General features: G+C 63.1%; 1 protein-coding gene across 1 annotated transcript; it reads right to left on the bottom strand.

Annotated features, from left to right (window-relative positions):
- Positions 1-202: 202 nt before the first annotated feature.
- Positions 203-15,157, bottom strand: ABB37_02640 (hypothetical protein; the record flags this gene model as incomplete). Its single annotated transcript, XM_015799718.1, has 1 exon — positions 203-15,157. The coding sequence occupies one exon, from the start codon at positions 15,155-15,157 to the stop codon at positions 203-205; it is 14,955 nt and encodes a 4,984-aa protein (XP_015661320.1).
- Positions 15,158-16,705: the final 1,548 nt, after the last annotated feature.

Below are 16,705 nucleotides of genomic sequence, written 5' to 3'. Positions count from 1 at the left end.
ACTGCCGCCCTTCGTTTCGTTTCTTCTTTTCTTCGACTTTTTTTTGCTGTCTACTACGTACGCCGATAAATGGCGCGTTATGAACATCGTTGATTAGAACACATATACATAAAAGATAACACGCAAATGCAGGGCGAAGCAGCAGCCGCAGATCCCTCTTCCCCTTCTCTCCTCCTCGCCCCCTCCACAGTGACATACAACCCTAACGACGTTTCTTTGGTGCCAGAGCGCTGTCCTTCGCGGTCATACTTCGCTGCGCCGCCGCGACATCGCCGACATCGTCGACGTCGTAGTTTGGTGCAATCAACAAGCCCATCTGCTCCGACAGCTGCGCACCCGTCGCGGCAGAGAAGCGCTTCAGCAGGATTCGCATGAGCGTCTGCTGCGCCGTTGTCGCTACGCCGCCGACGGGGGTCACGCGATCCAACACTGTTGGCGGCGGCAGCAGTGGACTCTCCGCGTCCGTCGTTCCCGCCTCCCCACCCCCCGCCGAGGTCGATGGCGGCAACGGCAGCGTGAGAGACGGCGCACGCACGTCCGATGTGCCCGCGTTAGCAGCGGCGGCAGCCGACTTATTTGCTGGCGTCAGCTTGGCTGTAAACTTGCGCTGCGTGGGCCAGCGACGCGCGACCCACTCCTCCAAGCGGGCCGCCATGGCCGTTGGAAAGTTCGCGGGCGCGGTCGAGGTCACCGAAGCTCCTGTTCCTGCGGCGGCAGCCGTGGCGGCGTCCCACACGCTGGTGGACTCCTCATGCCCCGTGCGGTACGACAACGCCAACGGCGCTGCAGTGTCATTCATCACAAATGGTGGGACGTGCAGCAGGGCAACGGTCTCCACGGTCGGTGGGACCGAAGACGATGACCCGGTCCCTGACGTGGGCACGAGCCGGCTACCGAACTGCTTAAACTGCGTGTTCATGAGCCGCTCCGTCAGGGCGCGCATCGTCGCGGCAGCCTCGCCACGTCCACCGTGCCCGGCGGCCCCGGCCAGCTGCATGGGCGTGAGGGAGACGAGCAGGGCGGTGTCGTAGCGGTGCGGGGCGACGTCGACAAGGTCGTACATCGTGGCTGTCTGACGCGCAAGGAGAGTGCGCAACAGGGGGACATCCGTGGCGGAGTTTCTCTGTGTCTCTGCCCGATTCCGTGCAGGGGATGACGGACGATAGGCGTCAACGCTGATGAACGACGAAGAAGCAGCGCGGCTGCGGCGACGAGTAGCGCCACGGTTGCCGACGCCACCGGTGCAACGATCAATCACGGCGTTCGTATCGATCCGTGCGTGCGGGCCCATTCCAATAACACCGGCACGTTGCTCCTCCAGTTCCCGCGCGGTGCTACGGCGAGTCCCACGCCCCACGGTGCTGCCCTCCCTCTCCTGCCCACTCGTACTACTGCGGGTGCTGCTGTTGTCGTCGAAAGGAAAGTCGTCGTCGTACGCGCTTGGCAAGGCGAGTGGAAACACAACGAATTGCTGACACTCCAGCAAAAAGATGATATCCGCATGCGACAGCCGCGGTGGTAGCGGTGGCTGCAACGCAGATGCAGCAGATGACGTGCGGTCGACACGACTAGCTGTCCGTAACCCATTCGTCCCCGTGGTCGGCAACGCAAACACGCTCGTCGACAGATTCGGCGCGTGCCCGCCAGGCTTCCCCTTCTTTTGATCGTGGCCCTTAAAGGGTACACCACCGCTGCTCTGCTGCGGCTGTTCTTGCTGATCGTGCTGCACCACGCTCCCTGTCAGGACGGGCGGTAGAAGCATCCGACTATACGCACTGAGCGGGGCGTGTGCTGCGGCCGCCGGGCGCTCCGTGGAGTCATCGTTTTTTCCCGCGGTTGCCTCGCGTCCATCAAGGTCGTCCGCAGTGGCGCCTCCTTGCGCGTCGAGGTGGTGCTGCGGGAGTTGTGTCGAAGAGGACGCGTGCAGCTCCCCGTACAGGCTCACCAGCTCGTCATCGAACTGGCACAGCCCCAAGTGCAGGAGACTCACCTCCTCATTCAACAAGATGGGCAACATACCACTGGGGCCGCCTTTGCGGCCGTCGCCGCGGCTCACTCGGTGGCCACCGCCGCTGAGACGCGTAGCAGACGAAGAAAGAGAGGACTGTCGCTGCGCCTCGAGTGCGTTGTGCCACAGCATGTTCTCACTCACGTAGGGGTGGCGCTGCGCGTCCCACCGTTCACGGAGGGTTGCCGTGGCGGCGCGTGAGAGGTACGGTGGGTTCGCCGGGCCACGACCACGCGTCGGTGAGGATGACGGTGCTGCCGCTGCTGTGGTTGACGTCACAAATGAGCTGAACCTTCCGCCTTTGTTGTTCGCGTTGTTGCCGGTGGCGCTTTGCTTCGCGATGATAAGTGGTTGCACGGCGACCTGGTCAAACAACAACGCCTTTGCCAAATCCTGCTGTTCACGACGGCGCTGTGTGAGCTGCAACTGCTTCTTTTCTGCGGTGACGAGCGCAGTGAGTTGACGGTTTGCCTTCAGCTGCTGCCGGCTTGCTCGCCGGGCCTGCGCTGCGCCCTTGGAGCCTTCTCCGCCGTCCTCCCCCTCGTCAACCTTCTCGCGTGCCACGACGGCAGCGGCGTTCGCTGCTAAGGCTTGTGGTGCGACGCTTGCGAGCTCTGCACCGGTCGGGTCCAGTAGCGTCATGAAGCTCTCCGACGCGAGCACCAAACGTGGGACGGGGAAGAACTGCAGAAGCCGGCGCTTCTTTTTCTTTTTGAACCGGGGCACGTGGTCCGCCTCTCCGGTTGACAGCAGCGCCTTCCCATTGCGTGTGTTTCCGCCGTCGTCCTGTCCGTCACTGTCGTCGCTGAAGCTGTTGTTCTCTTCACCATTCTCGTCGTCGTCCGCGATGAATGCCCATCCTGCGACTTCCCCCGGCACCTCGGCCTCGTGGCCATCACCACGGGGGCGGCGGTTGACGTCGCTGCTGCTCAACACCTGCCGGAAGAGACGCGGGTTGGGTCGATAGGTCGGCGGCACACAGCCGTACCACTCCAGCAGCTGCAGCATCGCCGGACTGCGCGCGTAGTCAAAGGCGGTGAGACCGTGTGCGTTGACGCGCAGCATCAGGCGGAGGAAGGCGACCGGAATACTGGGAAAGGGGGCTTTCGCTGATCGGCTCTTGCCGTTGTTCGTGTCTTTTACATCGTCCTTGCACCCTGCGCTACCGCGCTGCGGCAACCTCTCGTGAATCGGGAACCGCCCTGGCTGCCCGTTCTTCGGCTCTGGGTCGATCTGGTGCGAGACAACGAAGAGATGACAGTACTCGAGGTAGTACTCCGCGAGCTGACACTGATCATGCAGGACCAGGAGGTGGAGAAGCGTGTCACGATGCTGTCGGGTCCGGTAGCGTAGCGAGAGTTCCACGGAGATCGTCTGCGTGCTGTCGCCAGCCTTGCTGGAGCTGCGCTGCCGCGTTGAGTCCGCACCTTCAAAGGAAGGAGCAGGCGAAGAGGCATCGAAGACGAAGCGCGAGGCGGTCACGGTCAGGCCGGAGAGGAAGAGATCCAGCACCGGCACCGAGAGCGCACACCGGTGCTCCATCAGATACAAAATCGTGTCGACGGTGGCGGTGGACGGCTGGGGAGACTGCAGGAGAAGGGTAGAGAACATCGCCCAATCCAGCTGCAGGTACATGAAGTAGGCGGGGTTGGCAACGGGCGGAGGTGGAGTGGTGACGGTGGACTGCATCACCGGCAGGTGCAGCGTCAGCACCTGCGCTCGTGAAGCTTCCTTGTCACTTTGAGTCATGGTGACAGTCCTTCGAGTGCGCTGCCGCTGCTGTTGCTGACCCCCGGCGGAGACAGCCACGCTGCCGGGTGCGTACTGTGGCGCGTTGGGCGGGATCAGTTTGGAGGCCTGCCGCGTGCCACCTCCCCTGTCGGCCGACTCGTCCTTTGGGATAAAGAGTGCAGGGGGCAACCGCGGCGGAGTCAGACTGTTCAGCGAGGTCCGCGGAGGCAGCAGGGGCGAGAGGATCGGCGACGGCGACGGGAATGCGGCGGGCTTTACCGAACCAGCAGGTTTCTGCTGCCGCTGCTTTTCCGCGTCAGCTTCTTTCTCCTCCTCCGCCACCGCAGCTGCCGACTCCGCATCCGAGACGGCGACCACAGAGGCAGAGGTGGATCTTAACCGACTGGAAGACAGCTCCACCGGGCACGATGCCCCGCCAATGCCCCACGTCACCGCCGTCACGCGCTGCCGCCGCTCCTCACGTGGGGCGAGCCGACCGCCCTGTAAGCAAATCTCTGTAAATCGCTCCACTTCCTCTGCCTCCAGCTGATCCGGCAAGCCCGGCGTGGCCTTCCGCGTCAGCGGCGGCGTTGAGCTCGGCGTCAGCTCGTGACTCCCTCCCTCTCCCCCTCCACCTCCATGCACTGCCGCCGTACTCTGGAAGCGCTTCCCGTTCTTGACGCCGGCGGCAGTCGCGTTGGGCTGTTCGATGGCGGAAGTGAAGGCGCTGACCGACACGCCGGCGGGGTCTACTTTGGGCGATGTCAGCGGAGAGAACGCAGGCGCACGCAGCGACGGCGACAAGGCGGTGACTACGCCCTCTGGGTTGCCGGTCTTCGCATCAACTCGGTCGTACCGCATGGGCGACAGCAGTCCCGCTACCTCCGCCTGACGAAACGTGTAGAGGCTGCGCAGCGTCCGCGCCGAGCCGGCAATAACAGCGATGAGGTCGAGATGTCGTTCTTGAATTACTTCCCGCCACAGCAGTCGCTGCAGTCGCTCAACGATCGTGCCCGCCTGCGCGACAGAGCGCACACCGGAGAAGGATGGGTAACTGCTGTTTATTGTCGCACTCGCTGCCTCAATCGCGCGCACGCTGACCGTCGTTGGTGCATGGGACCCAGGGAAGGTCGATCCGGTGGCGGCCTGCTGTTGTTGCTGCTGCTGTTGCTGTTGCTGCTGCTGCTGTACGAGTTGAATGTATTTGATCACCACCTCCGGCAGGCGTAGTTGCATGAGGAGAGACAAAACATCCTTGTCATCGTAACGAACCGCCAGCTCCAGCGTGTCGAGGAGCAGCGTGCCAGCGAGACCACGCGAGGTAGGCTCAGTCGTCGTGGCAGGAGCGAGGGAGGTTCTTCGAATGGCGCCTTTTGCCGTGGCTGTATTACCGCCACCAGCGCTTCCTTTGGCCTCGTCCTTCACGTCGTGCGGAGCCGCTTTCGTTGCACGCTTCGCCCCTCCTTCACCATTCCCTGCACTTCCTCCCTTGATTGGCGGATGCGATGTGGTGGTGGTCGCCGCCGAGAATCCAGACGCGGTGGGGCCGCTCGTCCTGCTTATCAGCGACTCCGCGACCGACACGGACATGAGCTGCAAAAAGATCGTGGTGCGCCGTGCCAGGTAGGACCAGTTGGCCAGCTCCGCTTGTTTGGAAGTGCTACGCGGGTTCCGCCGCTGCGCTGCGCCCGTGATCGACCGCGCAGACGCGGCGGGTGCCACGCGTGTGTCCACCTCGCACAACGTCCGTCTATCCGCCGCCCCGTGCCTTGCTCGAAGAGCACCGCGCATCACGAGATAGATCGGCACGGCTGGCGCGCCAGGCAGCACCACCTTCAGCAGCGCGTTCCACGCCTTTGAGGAGGCGTGCACGGCGGTGTCCAGCTGCCGGGTAAATTGCGCGTACAGCAGGTTCGTCCACAGTGCGTTCATGCCATCAGAGGTGGTCAGAAAGTGAGCGGCAACGTCGACGTGGTCCATGGCCAGCTGCAGCGCCGGCAAGGGGTGCATGTTCGGGTAGACCCACCGCAGGAAGGCGAGACGCGCTTCCTCGTCGGGCATGCAGTGCAGCAGAATGCGCACGGTGGTGATCTCATGCGCCGGGTAATACACGCGAGTGGCGAGCATCACGCGCACGACGGTGCTTCTCAGATTGGCGGAGAGGGTAGACGTCAGCGACGACGGTACGGCGACGCTGGTGGTAGTGAAGGACACAGTGTTGGGCCCCATCGTCTGTGGTGACCCCTCCCGCTGCTCGCGTGAGATGTGGCGCGGCGCGGACCGACTGCTTGGTTTGCTACTCCAATCGATCTTCGCACTGGCGATCTCCTCCAACATGGAGGGCGACGCCGCGCTTTGCACGATCGACGAGATGAGCGGGACGTGGCCGAGGAGGGCCGCGAGGGAGAGCGCCGTCTCATCGTCGAAAGACGGCTGGAAAAGAATGGACTGCAACATGGAACAGTCGGACGACCGAGCGGCGGCGTTGTCCAGTCGCGGCAGCAACCGAATAAGCGCGAGGGACGTGTGAATGAGAATCGACGCGCCGGGGTCATCCGTCGGGTCACAGTAGGTGCGTTGGCGCGACTCGGTCACCGTGCTCGGCGGCGTCGCCCCTGCGGCCGACGCGGCGCTGCTTTTGTGGGTGTGATCGGTGCGCCAGCTCAGGTTCAGCCTGTTCGCGTCGTCCACCACGCGACTCATCATTCCATCCACCTCGTCCTCTGTCGGCGTAGAACCACAAGTGAGCAGGCGCTCCCGTGCCTTTCGCAGGAGCCGAGTGATGACAGTGTCACCGCTGTAGGGGTGGTGTGCCCGCACCGGGATCACACCCAGCGTGTAGGCCTGCAGAAGGCGCGTCAACTGCTGCGGGGCGTGGTCGACGCACAGGTAGAGCAGCACGATCCGGTAGCACAGGCGCAGCGCGGCGATGAGCTTCTCCTTGCAGCTGGCACTCCCTGAAGATGGTGCGTCCGGGCTGCCGACGTTCGATGGATGGTCCTCGTCGCGCAACACCAGCGAGGAGTGGATCGTCTGGTCGGGCGAGAGGAGCGCCGCTGCGGCCCCGCCACTGCCGTTGCTGCTGTTGACGTCCGCGTCAGTCTGCTCAAACGTAACGAAGGCGGCGAGTGTCGTCTGGTTGAGGTTGCTGAGGGAGAGGCTGCCTTGCAGTTGGTGCGGCGCGTGGAGGGACGGCGGTCCATTTGCGCTGTCCTGCACCACGGCTCGATAATGCTCGCAGAGTCTTTCGGCGGCATCAAATACAAAACCGCCCTCGTCGACCTCCGTGCCACTTCCAGCCTCCACCGGCAAGGGTACGGCTGCCGCGCCTTCTGCCGTTGCGCATTGACGCTTCATCGCAGCAAACTTCTCGCGAGTCGCGCTATTGGTGCTAGCACGCATGCACGCCAGCTGCTTCCACCTCCACAACAGCGAGGTACTGTGCCGAAGGAGTTGCTCGTCGAACGCCGCGCCTGCGCTGCCTGCCCCGCTCAGTGCGTCTTCCCTCCGCTTCGATTCGCCGGCCACAGCCGGAGCTCGACCAAGAAGTGGGGTGCGGAAGCGGAGGAGCAAATTCAAACAGCTTTCCACACCAGATCCGCCGAAGGGGGCCAAAGGCACTTCACCGGTTCCGTCTCCTTTCCCACCTTCCCCGCTCACCGCAGGAGCAGCCGCAGCAGTGCGCAAGAATCCGTCCGCTTCGCCGCCTGTCAAGGCTAGCATCCACGCATCGCGGCCGGTGCTGTCGAAGAGACCGTTCGGCTGTGCGCCATGGCGAAGCAGAAGGACAACCATGTCTGCCGCCGCCGTCTGCGTCGACGTCATTCGGTTATGAGAGGATGCCTCGAAAGCCAAAGCACCCGTGGGACCAAGCGCTGACCCGGCGTTGCCGCTGCTACCGCCACCGGTGTCGCTGCTGCCGCTGTTGCTGCTCGTGGCGGGGGCAGCACTTGTTATCACTGCGATCCGTTCCTGCAGCGCCGTCCGCTGGAAAGGATCGACCCACCTCGGTTCTTTGAAATCCACAAGTCGACTCTGACGAGGACATCGGAAAGGTGTCCTTGCCCGTTTTGTGTCCCCATCTTCCTCCTCTTCCTCCGCTTCCTTGCTATCCTGTTTGTCTAACAAACGTGTGGTGCTCTTGTTGCTGGGCGGGCGATCGAGTTGCTCCGCGCTTGCGGTGGTGCAGAGCAGCGTGCGTACGAGGTGGACGTTCCCTGTGCGAACCGCCAGACGGTACGGAGTCCGATAAAACCACGTTCTGCTGCCAGCTGCGCCGCTGCCCCTTTTCTCCCAGTCTTCCCCGTCGCCCCTTTCCTCTCCGCCCGGCAAGTGCGACGCTCGACGAGCGGAACGCGCGGCGGACGTTGGCGTGCCCGCCGCTGCTGTTGTGGCGAATATGGATACCATGTCGAGTCTCGCCATGGCGCGCACCGTGTAGCCATTTATCACGCGCAGGCGCTCTTCTTCCTCCTCACGGCGGGAGGTGGTGATCGCAGCGGCCACGCCGGCGTGCGTGTCAACACTTCCTCTTGTCACCCCCGTCGCGTTGCTCACGCCGTTGCTAGGGCTCAGGCGTCGTCCACCGTCCGCTGACGAGTCTGCCTCCACCTCCGCGTAGAGGTCTTGCGCAGGAGCGTAAAGGGAGTCCAGCTTGTACTTCTCCACAAGATATGCCGTCACCTCCGACAGGCCGAGGGCGGTAGCAAGCTGCAGGACCGTAAAGCCGATCGGGGTGGTGAAGAGCATCTCGTTGCCCACGAGTTCCTTGTACACATCCGCCTCGTTCGTGGCGATCATGCCGGCCGCACTGGCCATGCTCCCTTCCATCGTGCTCATCGTAACGGTGGTGTCGAAGGCGTCGTTTTCTACGTTTTCGTCGCCCGCGCCGTGCTTCTTCGGCGACGACACCGTGTGGGGCGCGAGTACGGAAGGCGCTCTGCTGCTTTTGGTCGTCGTCATCGTTGCCCGCGGCCGCCGCATCTGCCGTGCCCGTGCGTTTGCCCTCGACGTGACGTACGCGCGCACGAGCCCCTCCATCTCTTCGATGGCGCGCGCTCCGCCTGCCGTGCTGCCATAGAGGCGGATGACACGCGCCATATCGAGACTCAGTGATTTGAGATTCAGCGCGGTGCGCAGGGCCTCGCCGTACTTCTTGACTTCTGCCTCTGCTGACGTTTTCGCTTCGTCGTTGTTGCCTCTCTCCGGGGTATCGCCAACATTGCTGGCAGGTGTCTTTGCTCCTCGGGCGGTAGAGGTGGAGGGCAGCAGCGCACGACAGAGCCACACCATCGGCAGCTCCGACTTGTCTTCTTTCACTCCGCCTTGCTTGTGCGCCACCGCAGCCGAAGAGGCTGTTCCCCATTCCACCTTTGCCGGATCTTCTGAGAAGCTCACAAAGCTCTTTTTCGGCCTCGCTTTGCCCTCATTCGCCTGCCGTTGCCGCTGCCTTTGTTGACACTGCGCTGCTGTTTCTCGCATCCACGCTTGCAGGCAGCCCCAGACGTCCCGGCAAAAGCCCACGACGCGGGTGGGAGCCACGATGAGGCCGACGTGCTCCTGCAGGTATCCCAAAAGGAGCTCCGCGTACGCCATAGCCGTGCCGTTCTGCACGCCCAGCACCGCACTTTCCGCGGCCACATCGCTCAGGTAGACGCACAACTCAGGCAGGATGAAGCCGCCGAACAAGAGGTGCAGGGCACCGCTGGGCGAGATGGTGGGGGCGGCGGCACGCGTTAGAAGAAGGCGTACAAAGGAGCTGCGGTTCTGTCCAGAAGCACGTCTCGTTGCGACAGCTTTGGCGTCCGGGTGATGATCGTGATCGTGATCCTTCTCGTGAACGTCGTCCTCGTCGCTATTCTTCGCACCGCCAATCCGTGCCCTTCGGAAGCCGTGGCCGCGACGCTCCACGGCGTGCTGCTGCACCGCCTCGCGAAACGCATGCGACGCAGGAAAGTAGAAGGCCGCCGACTGCGCGGAGAGCATGAGGTCGACGACGGTGTACAACCGCTTCTTCAGTGCTTGGTGCAGCGCCATACACGTCTCATCAATTAACGGACCACCAAACAACGAGGCCACGCCAACAGACGGCGCGGTACTTTCTGAGGGAGCTTGGGTGCCCTCCGTCTCCGCCTCCTCCTCGTCTTCTTTTCCTGCAGTATCGCTCTCTCGAACACCGTTGCTGACCTCGTCACCTTGGCGATCCATCAGCGTGCTGACCAGCACCTCCGCGGCGCCCTCCTGATCGTACTGGATGGCCACCAGCAGCGCCGACTTGCCTTGCTTGTTCACCGCGTACAGCGGAACCATACACGTTGCAGTCAGGAAGGCAGGTGAGGTGCGCAGCTGCGGGTGCAGCTGCGACAGCCTCGTTACTTCCTCCTCACTGAATTGCACGAGCATGTATTCTATCGCCATCACCAAACCACGACGGGCGGCGAGGTGAAGCGCGGTGTCGCCGTTCTGGTCGATCGCGGTTAAGTCGAGTACCGCGTGTCCGCGGCGCAGCTCATCCTTGCTGTACTCCAGCACACGCAGCGCAGCGTCCTCTCGTCCGTTGGCCAGCGCAGACAGCAGCGGTGTGTAGCTTGTGTTGGCAGCAGGGGTGTTAAGCTGCGCGTGCCACTGCTGCAGAAGAGCGCGAATGACGCGCAGCTCACCGCGTTCGCAGGCGAGGTGCAATGCAGTGCAACGGGTACGCTCATGCGGTATATTCACATCCATAAAGGGCTTTTCATGTATGGTAGTGATGCAGTCGTCGTCGTCATCGTCGTCGTCACAAGCGCGGCCACTAAGGTGCGCAAAAGGTGCGACTGCGTTGGTTTGTGAACGCGGTGACACCCTTCTGTGCTGCTCCCCACCTGCGCCTTCACGAGTACAATTTCGTGTGCGGTCTCCACTTCGGTTGTCATAGGTAAGGCGGCGCGACGTGCGTCGGTCTGCTCCGTCTGCGCCGTCAGCGGCTGCGCCAACCACCGTCTTCGGCTGCGTCCCGCGCAGCAACGCCAACGCCGCCTCCTCGCTGCCAAAGGTGATGGCCAGATGCAGCGGCGTGCTGCCCTCAAAGCCGATGTTCACATCAACGCCGCTACACCGCAGCAGCAGCTGCAGCACCGCGTGCATGTTGTTGATAGCGCACCAGCACAACGCCGTCGCGATGCCAGCGTGGTTGAGCAGAACGGGGGAGGTCAGGTAAGGGTTCGACCGACCGCTGAGCAGCGCCTCGGCCATCGGACTGCAGCGGTTTGCACAGGCCAGCTCCAGAGGAAAGAGATGCGTTACGCGGTCCATGGAGGCGGCGTGGGCACCCAGCTTGAGCAGACGGATGGCAATACGGCAGTTGTTGTGGCGGACGGCGAGGAGGAGCGCTGTCTCTCCAGCACGGCTCTGTAGGTTTAGCGCGCTGACAAGAAGCTCTGCGCCAGCCGCGGTAAAGCGCTTCTGCGCTGCCGGCCCGGCACTCTCATGCATGCTGTGGGCTTCTGTTGGAACGCCCTTGCCGCCGGGTGAAGCGGATCTGGCAGAGTCTGCAGCAGCAGGTTTTCCTGCTGAGTTGATAGAGTGACCACCACCACCACCACCACCACTGGCGCCTGTCGCGGCAGTACTCGGCGTCATTAGCAGAAGGTCATAGAGGAAGTTGAGCAGCAGCGTTGCGCACGCCGTTTGGCGCCGCAGCCCGCGCTCGGCCTGCGCACAGGCAGAAGGCACTGCGGTTGCGCTCAAAAATTCATTCAGACGGCATTGTTCCTCATCGTCAGGGTCGTCCTCCGAGTCGCTGCTGTCTTCCTCTCCGTCATCGCTCTCGCGTACGACGCCGAGCAACGCCACGTGAAGCGGAGTGTAGAGGGAGCGCGTGGTGGAGTAGATGGAGGAGACGTCGAGCAGCGTGCGCTGACACTCGTTGGTGCCATACATCCGTGCCGCAGAGGATGAGTTACGATGACGTACGCCAAGACGGCCGCCATCTCTCCGCGTCTCGCGCGACTGCAAATTCGACGGCAAGTTTGACGGTTCGCTCAGCGTATTGAGGCGATAGTTGCGTAAGAAGAGTGCCTCTGCCTTGGAGTAGCTTTGCTGCAGTGCGGCGCGCGTCTCGCCTTCGATGATGAGGCCGAAATACGAAAGAAGTTCCTCCACGGGAGTGCGCTCTAGAAGGACCGCCAGCACGTCGACGTAGCCCAGCGCGCAGGCGGCGTACAACGCCGTGCGACGCTGCTGCCGCTGCAGACAATTTTGGCCGTCGCTGCCCGCGTCACAGAAGGACATGAGGGGATGTGTGCAAATTGCATACGCCATCGCCGGCTGGCGCGACGCCAGCGCTGCGCAGAGCGGCGTCAGACGGGCGCTTTCAGGAATCACCTCAAACCAGTAAAGGTGGGCCGTGGCGGCGGCGGCGGTGAGAGAAGCCTGCGTGTTCGGCCTTGCGCCAAGCTGACGCCGCATCGGTGGCGGCGCGCCGGGTGTCGCTGCACCTGCCTTCCGCGCTCGGTCCTCCTTCGATCCTGCGTCCACCGCTTCCTCCTCTCCCTCGCCCAGCTTTCGTGCCGGGGGTAAGGGATACAGCTCCTGTGGCGGGCAGTGGCTGCTGTGTCGGTAGACGCGCAGCGGCGGGTAGAATACGGCGCCCTCCGCGGCCGGCGCGCTCAGCAGCTCCTGCACACGCGAGAGCGCGTCGCGCACACGGCGGTCGCGTGAGCCGAAGAACGGCATGGTGGACGTGGTCGCGGTTGACTTCGCAAAACCGGATTCGCCGGCCTCCGGAAGTCCTCCGTCGCGATGGTTAGCCGATACAGTGACGTCTGGCGGCTGGTGTTGCTGCTGCTGCAGACGCTGACTGGACTTGAGGCCCGCGAGGGCGGCAACGTTGGTCAGCACCTGCAGCATCTGCGTAAATTTGCAGGAGGTGTCTAACAGGCTGACGTGCCCACCGTGAAGGCGACGGTACGACCCCGATGCTGGCTTCTGCGCTGCAGCACGTGAGGGGACCTTGCGCATCGTTGGCACAGGGAGCGGCGGACCGTAGAGCAGGTGGACCGGCTCGAAGGCAAATCGAACCACCGCGTTGGACACCGCGTGCGTGGCGAGCGGACCGCCGTACTCCGCAACTACTCCTGTCGGGGAGCTGCCGGCGCTGCCGTTTGTGACGGCCCCAGAGCGCTGCTGACGCGCACGAGTCCACGTCATGGTTTGGTGGGTGTACCACCGCTCCCAACCACGTTCATCCAGCGACAGGGTCGCCGCGGGGTACATGCGTGCCGGAATGCGGCGGGTCTTGCGAGCGTGCGGGTCCGCTGCCGAGGGAGGGGCGGCCATGCCGAACTTCAGTTCACCGGGGTAGACGTAGTTGTTGAGGCGCAGCCGTAGCGAGTCGTTAGAGGGGGTATAGAGCAGTCCCATCACCACCGTGGCAGGGACAGCAGTCAGCAGTGGAGTTTCCAAGTTGAGCATTGCACCGCTTTGTGGCGCCTTAACTGTACCGATTGCTTCTGCCGCCTTTCGGACATCTTGCGGTGAGGCGAGCGTAAGGGTAGGCAGAAATGTGGTGGCGGGAGTGCACTGCTGAGCGGCTTCATTGCTGCCCACGTCGCTGGGGGCGCCAGTGGGGTCCTCCTCTGCGTCGACGTCGTCATCTGGACTCGTTGGACCTGCTTCCCTCGCCACTGCAGCACCACCGAGCAGCGGCACTTCCATACGCAGGTAGACTGGAATGCCCTCCTCCGATGAGACGGGTGCTACGGAATTGTCCTGGTGCTGCCAGACAGCGAGATACACCACCTCTGCTGCAGAAACCCTACCATCCGACTCACGAGAGGATGCCGACGCGGGGTGCCGAGCCACGACGGACACCGACACTCCAGCGGAGCCTTGTGGCGCCGCCGTCATGCCTGCCGACGCGGTCTTTGCATACATCGGGTCGCATGTGTGGCCGAGGTGTGCTACCGGAAACGGCTGGTGCGGTCCACGCGTGCACCCGTTCGCGGTGGCGGCCACTGCGTCATCACACAAACCTACCACAACGCTGTTCACCGGGATGGCTTGCTTTGTCGAGTCCGATGCAAACAACGAAACGGCGGAGGCTGCGTCGTGGATAGCGAGAAGATAATTCAAAGAGAGATGCACTTCGAAGTAAATGGACCGCACCGTCGGACGACCGGTGTCTTGCAAGGCCGTAAGCAGGTCGTCATCAACGCTGCTGTCGATACCGTTTGATAACAGGAACTTAGAAAGGGCATCGCCGCCGCCGATGCTTCGCCCGTCTTTTCCTTCGTCATCTGATGCGGAATCGTCCTTGGCATCCATCTTCACAGTTGATGGTGCTGCTGCGCCGTACAAGGTGCGTCGAGCGCGACGCTGCTTTGCCGACTGCGCCGCCTGTAAGCACTCCTCGATGGCGTATATGGCCGAGTAGCGCGAGAGACTGTGCGTCTTCAGCCGCGCCGAAGAACTTCGCCAAGGATGACGTGAGGCGCCACACGAATCCTTTTGCATCGGCAGCGAAACGTTCGTTTTCTCGTCCGCCCTCGCGGGCCGGGATGCACTGACGACCGTTGCGCCACACCAGTACGCGTGCCACGCGTCGGGGGCGCCTTCAATTGCCGTATCCGCGCGTAACAGAAGCGCGCACATCGGTCGGTCGCGCGTTCCACTGCTCTCCATGTCCGTATTCGGAGAACCTGTCGCGGTGGTGTCGTCCTCGTCGTCCTCTTCGCCGTCTTCGCCTTCTTCCTCACTCGACCTGTTCCCCTCCCGCTCCATCATCCATCCGTCCGCTGCGGAAGACGCAGCACCGGCGGCGGTGGTGTTCGTGGTCGAGGTTGGCTGCAGCGGGCCGTAGCTCAGCGCATCGACGCGCTGCAGCAGCGGGGTAGAAAATGCCGGACACATCTGGCACCGCAGCGGACACGCCGCGACGGGGCTCAGCGCATCCAGCTGCCGGTGTTGAAGTACGGCGGCGAAGGAAGACGCCTTGTTGTCCTCCAGGACCAGTCCATCGTCTTTTAATGGAGCGGCGGTGGATTCCCGAGGAATGCTGTGCGACGTCCTCTTGCGCAGGTTCGCCGTGCTCGGCGATGTCGACCGCAACAGCGCCGCCCACTGTGCGTCTTGCTGGTAAAGCTCGTACTGCAGTGTTCCGTTTCGTGCGGCGAGCAAAAGACGAAGCTTTTGAAGACCGCCATCGAGAAAGGCTGGCGGAGGCGAAGCAGCACCGAGGGGGACGACGGCGCCGCCGTTATCTTCCGCAAAGAGGCAATCAATGCCGTGTGCAGACGCCGGTGAGACGGAGGCGCTGTCTGTATCCAGCGCACCACACTGATTACGTGGATGGTGGCGGGACTCTTGAGAGGCGGCTGAGGGAGTCACGGTGGGGAAAGGGGCTGCCGAAACAAGGGCACCGAGGGCCTGCAAGAGACTCATTCCATCCGCATTGGTGGCTGAGTCGAGGAGGTGTGCATCACGCAACGCCGCGACGGCAACGGCGGCTGCATCTCTATCCGCCTCTGAGGCGTCTTCTGCGTCCTGGCTGCTGTCCGACTCACCGGAAGTGCTCGCATGAAATACAAGCTCTGCCGCAGCAGATGTACCACCACCACCGCCGCCTTCTTCCTGCGCCGGACTGTCCAGCGAGCTCTGTGCCAGCTGCAGCACACGCCACACTCGACCGAGCATCGCCTTCTGATACGCGTAGCACCCATGCGTCGACGAGGGGCGGCCCCACGGCGCACCAAGAAACAGCAACACGTGCAGCGCCTCGACATCCCAGCACTGCTGCTCCACCAGGTGGGCCGCCACCTCCATCTGACCTCCGACGAGACCGGCAAAAAAGCACGTAAGGCTGTGCACGGGGTGCGCCAGCACACTGCCGTAGGAGACGCTGGAGGAGAGAATCAGCTGCGTCATGGCATCTGCCCGTCCCTCGGTCACTGCACGCAGCAGCACCTTGCCCAAATCGGGTAACGCGCGCGAGGCACGCAAGGAGGCGTGCGCCTCACACGCATAGACGAGGCGACAGGAGGTGATGACCACGTCCTCGAGCGGCACGATGCTGATGAGTCGCGATATGGCAGGCGGGTCCATGATGTGCTGCACGTACCACTCCACGAAGGCGCTGATGGAGTGCTTGTGACGATCCTGCGCCGCATTTTCGCGGGGCTCGTCCGAGCCGCCGCTGATGCCGTTGCGTGTCTCTGGTGTGAAGGGTGCCGGCTCCCGCAGCGCCAGGACGCGCGCAGAGAAGGAGAGGATCAGCTCGTTGCGCAGGCGCGACGTGATCTCGGCAGGACGTAGCGGGAGGTTCAACTGGCGGCGCATGCGAGACACGCGCCGCTCAATGGCCACCAGTCGTCGCGAAGGTGATGCCGGATCACGGGCTGCTGCCTGCTTCGGTGAGTCCGCCTCCTCGTCTTCGCTTTGCGAGCTGCCCAGGTCTGACCGCGAGCCCTCGTCGATGTTCATGTGGGAGTCTCTGCGTTGCAGCGAGGCATCCGCGGCGGATGCGCCGTGTGCCGCCTCTCGTCCTTCAATAAGAACCGAACTGCTGAAACCTTCAATCTCCTCCAGCTTACGCAAAACGTAATACACTTTATCCAGGCGCGCCCCCAACTCACCTTGCTTAGCGGAATAGTGCTGCAGTGGTACCTCGCGTTTGCGTGTGCGAAGTTCGCGATGGAAAGCGGTCGGCTTCAGCTCAATTTCAGTTGTCGTTGCTATCGGTGCGTAGGTGGCTACTTGAATGTCCTCCTCCAAGGCACTGTAGTAGGCGTGTAACAGACGGCTCTGACTGTGGCTCAGCGCAAGACGGCGCTGCAGGAGCCGCGCAGCGGCCTCGAGCAGCTCCATTGCAGCGTAGAGGGGGTGCTCGCGGGAAATCGCCGCCGTTGCGTCCATTCCTCGTACGGAGCCTCTTGACTGGGAGTTGTCCGACATCGACAATCGCAGCGGCGGTGCGTTGGCGCCACGGCTGGG

Source organism: Leptomonas pyrrhocoris, assembly GCF_001293395.1.
Source record: "Leptomonas pyrrhocoris isolate H10 chromosome Unknown, whole genome shotgun sequence".
Lineage (NCBI taxonomy): Eukaryota > Euglenozoa > Kinetoplastea > Trypanosomatida > Trypanosomatidae > Leptomonas > Leptomonas pyrrhocoris.
This window is presented reverse-complemented; position numbering and strand designations above follow the sequence as displayed.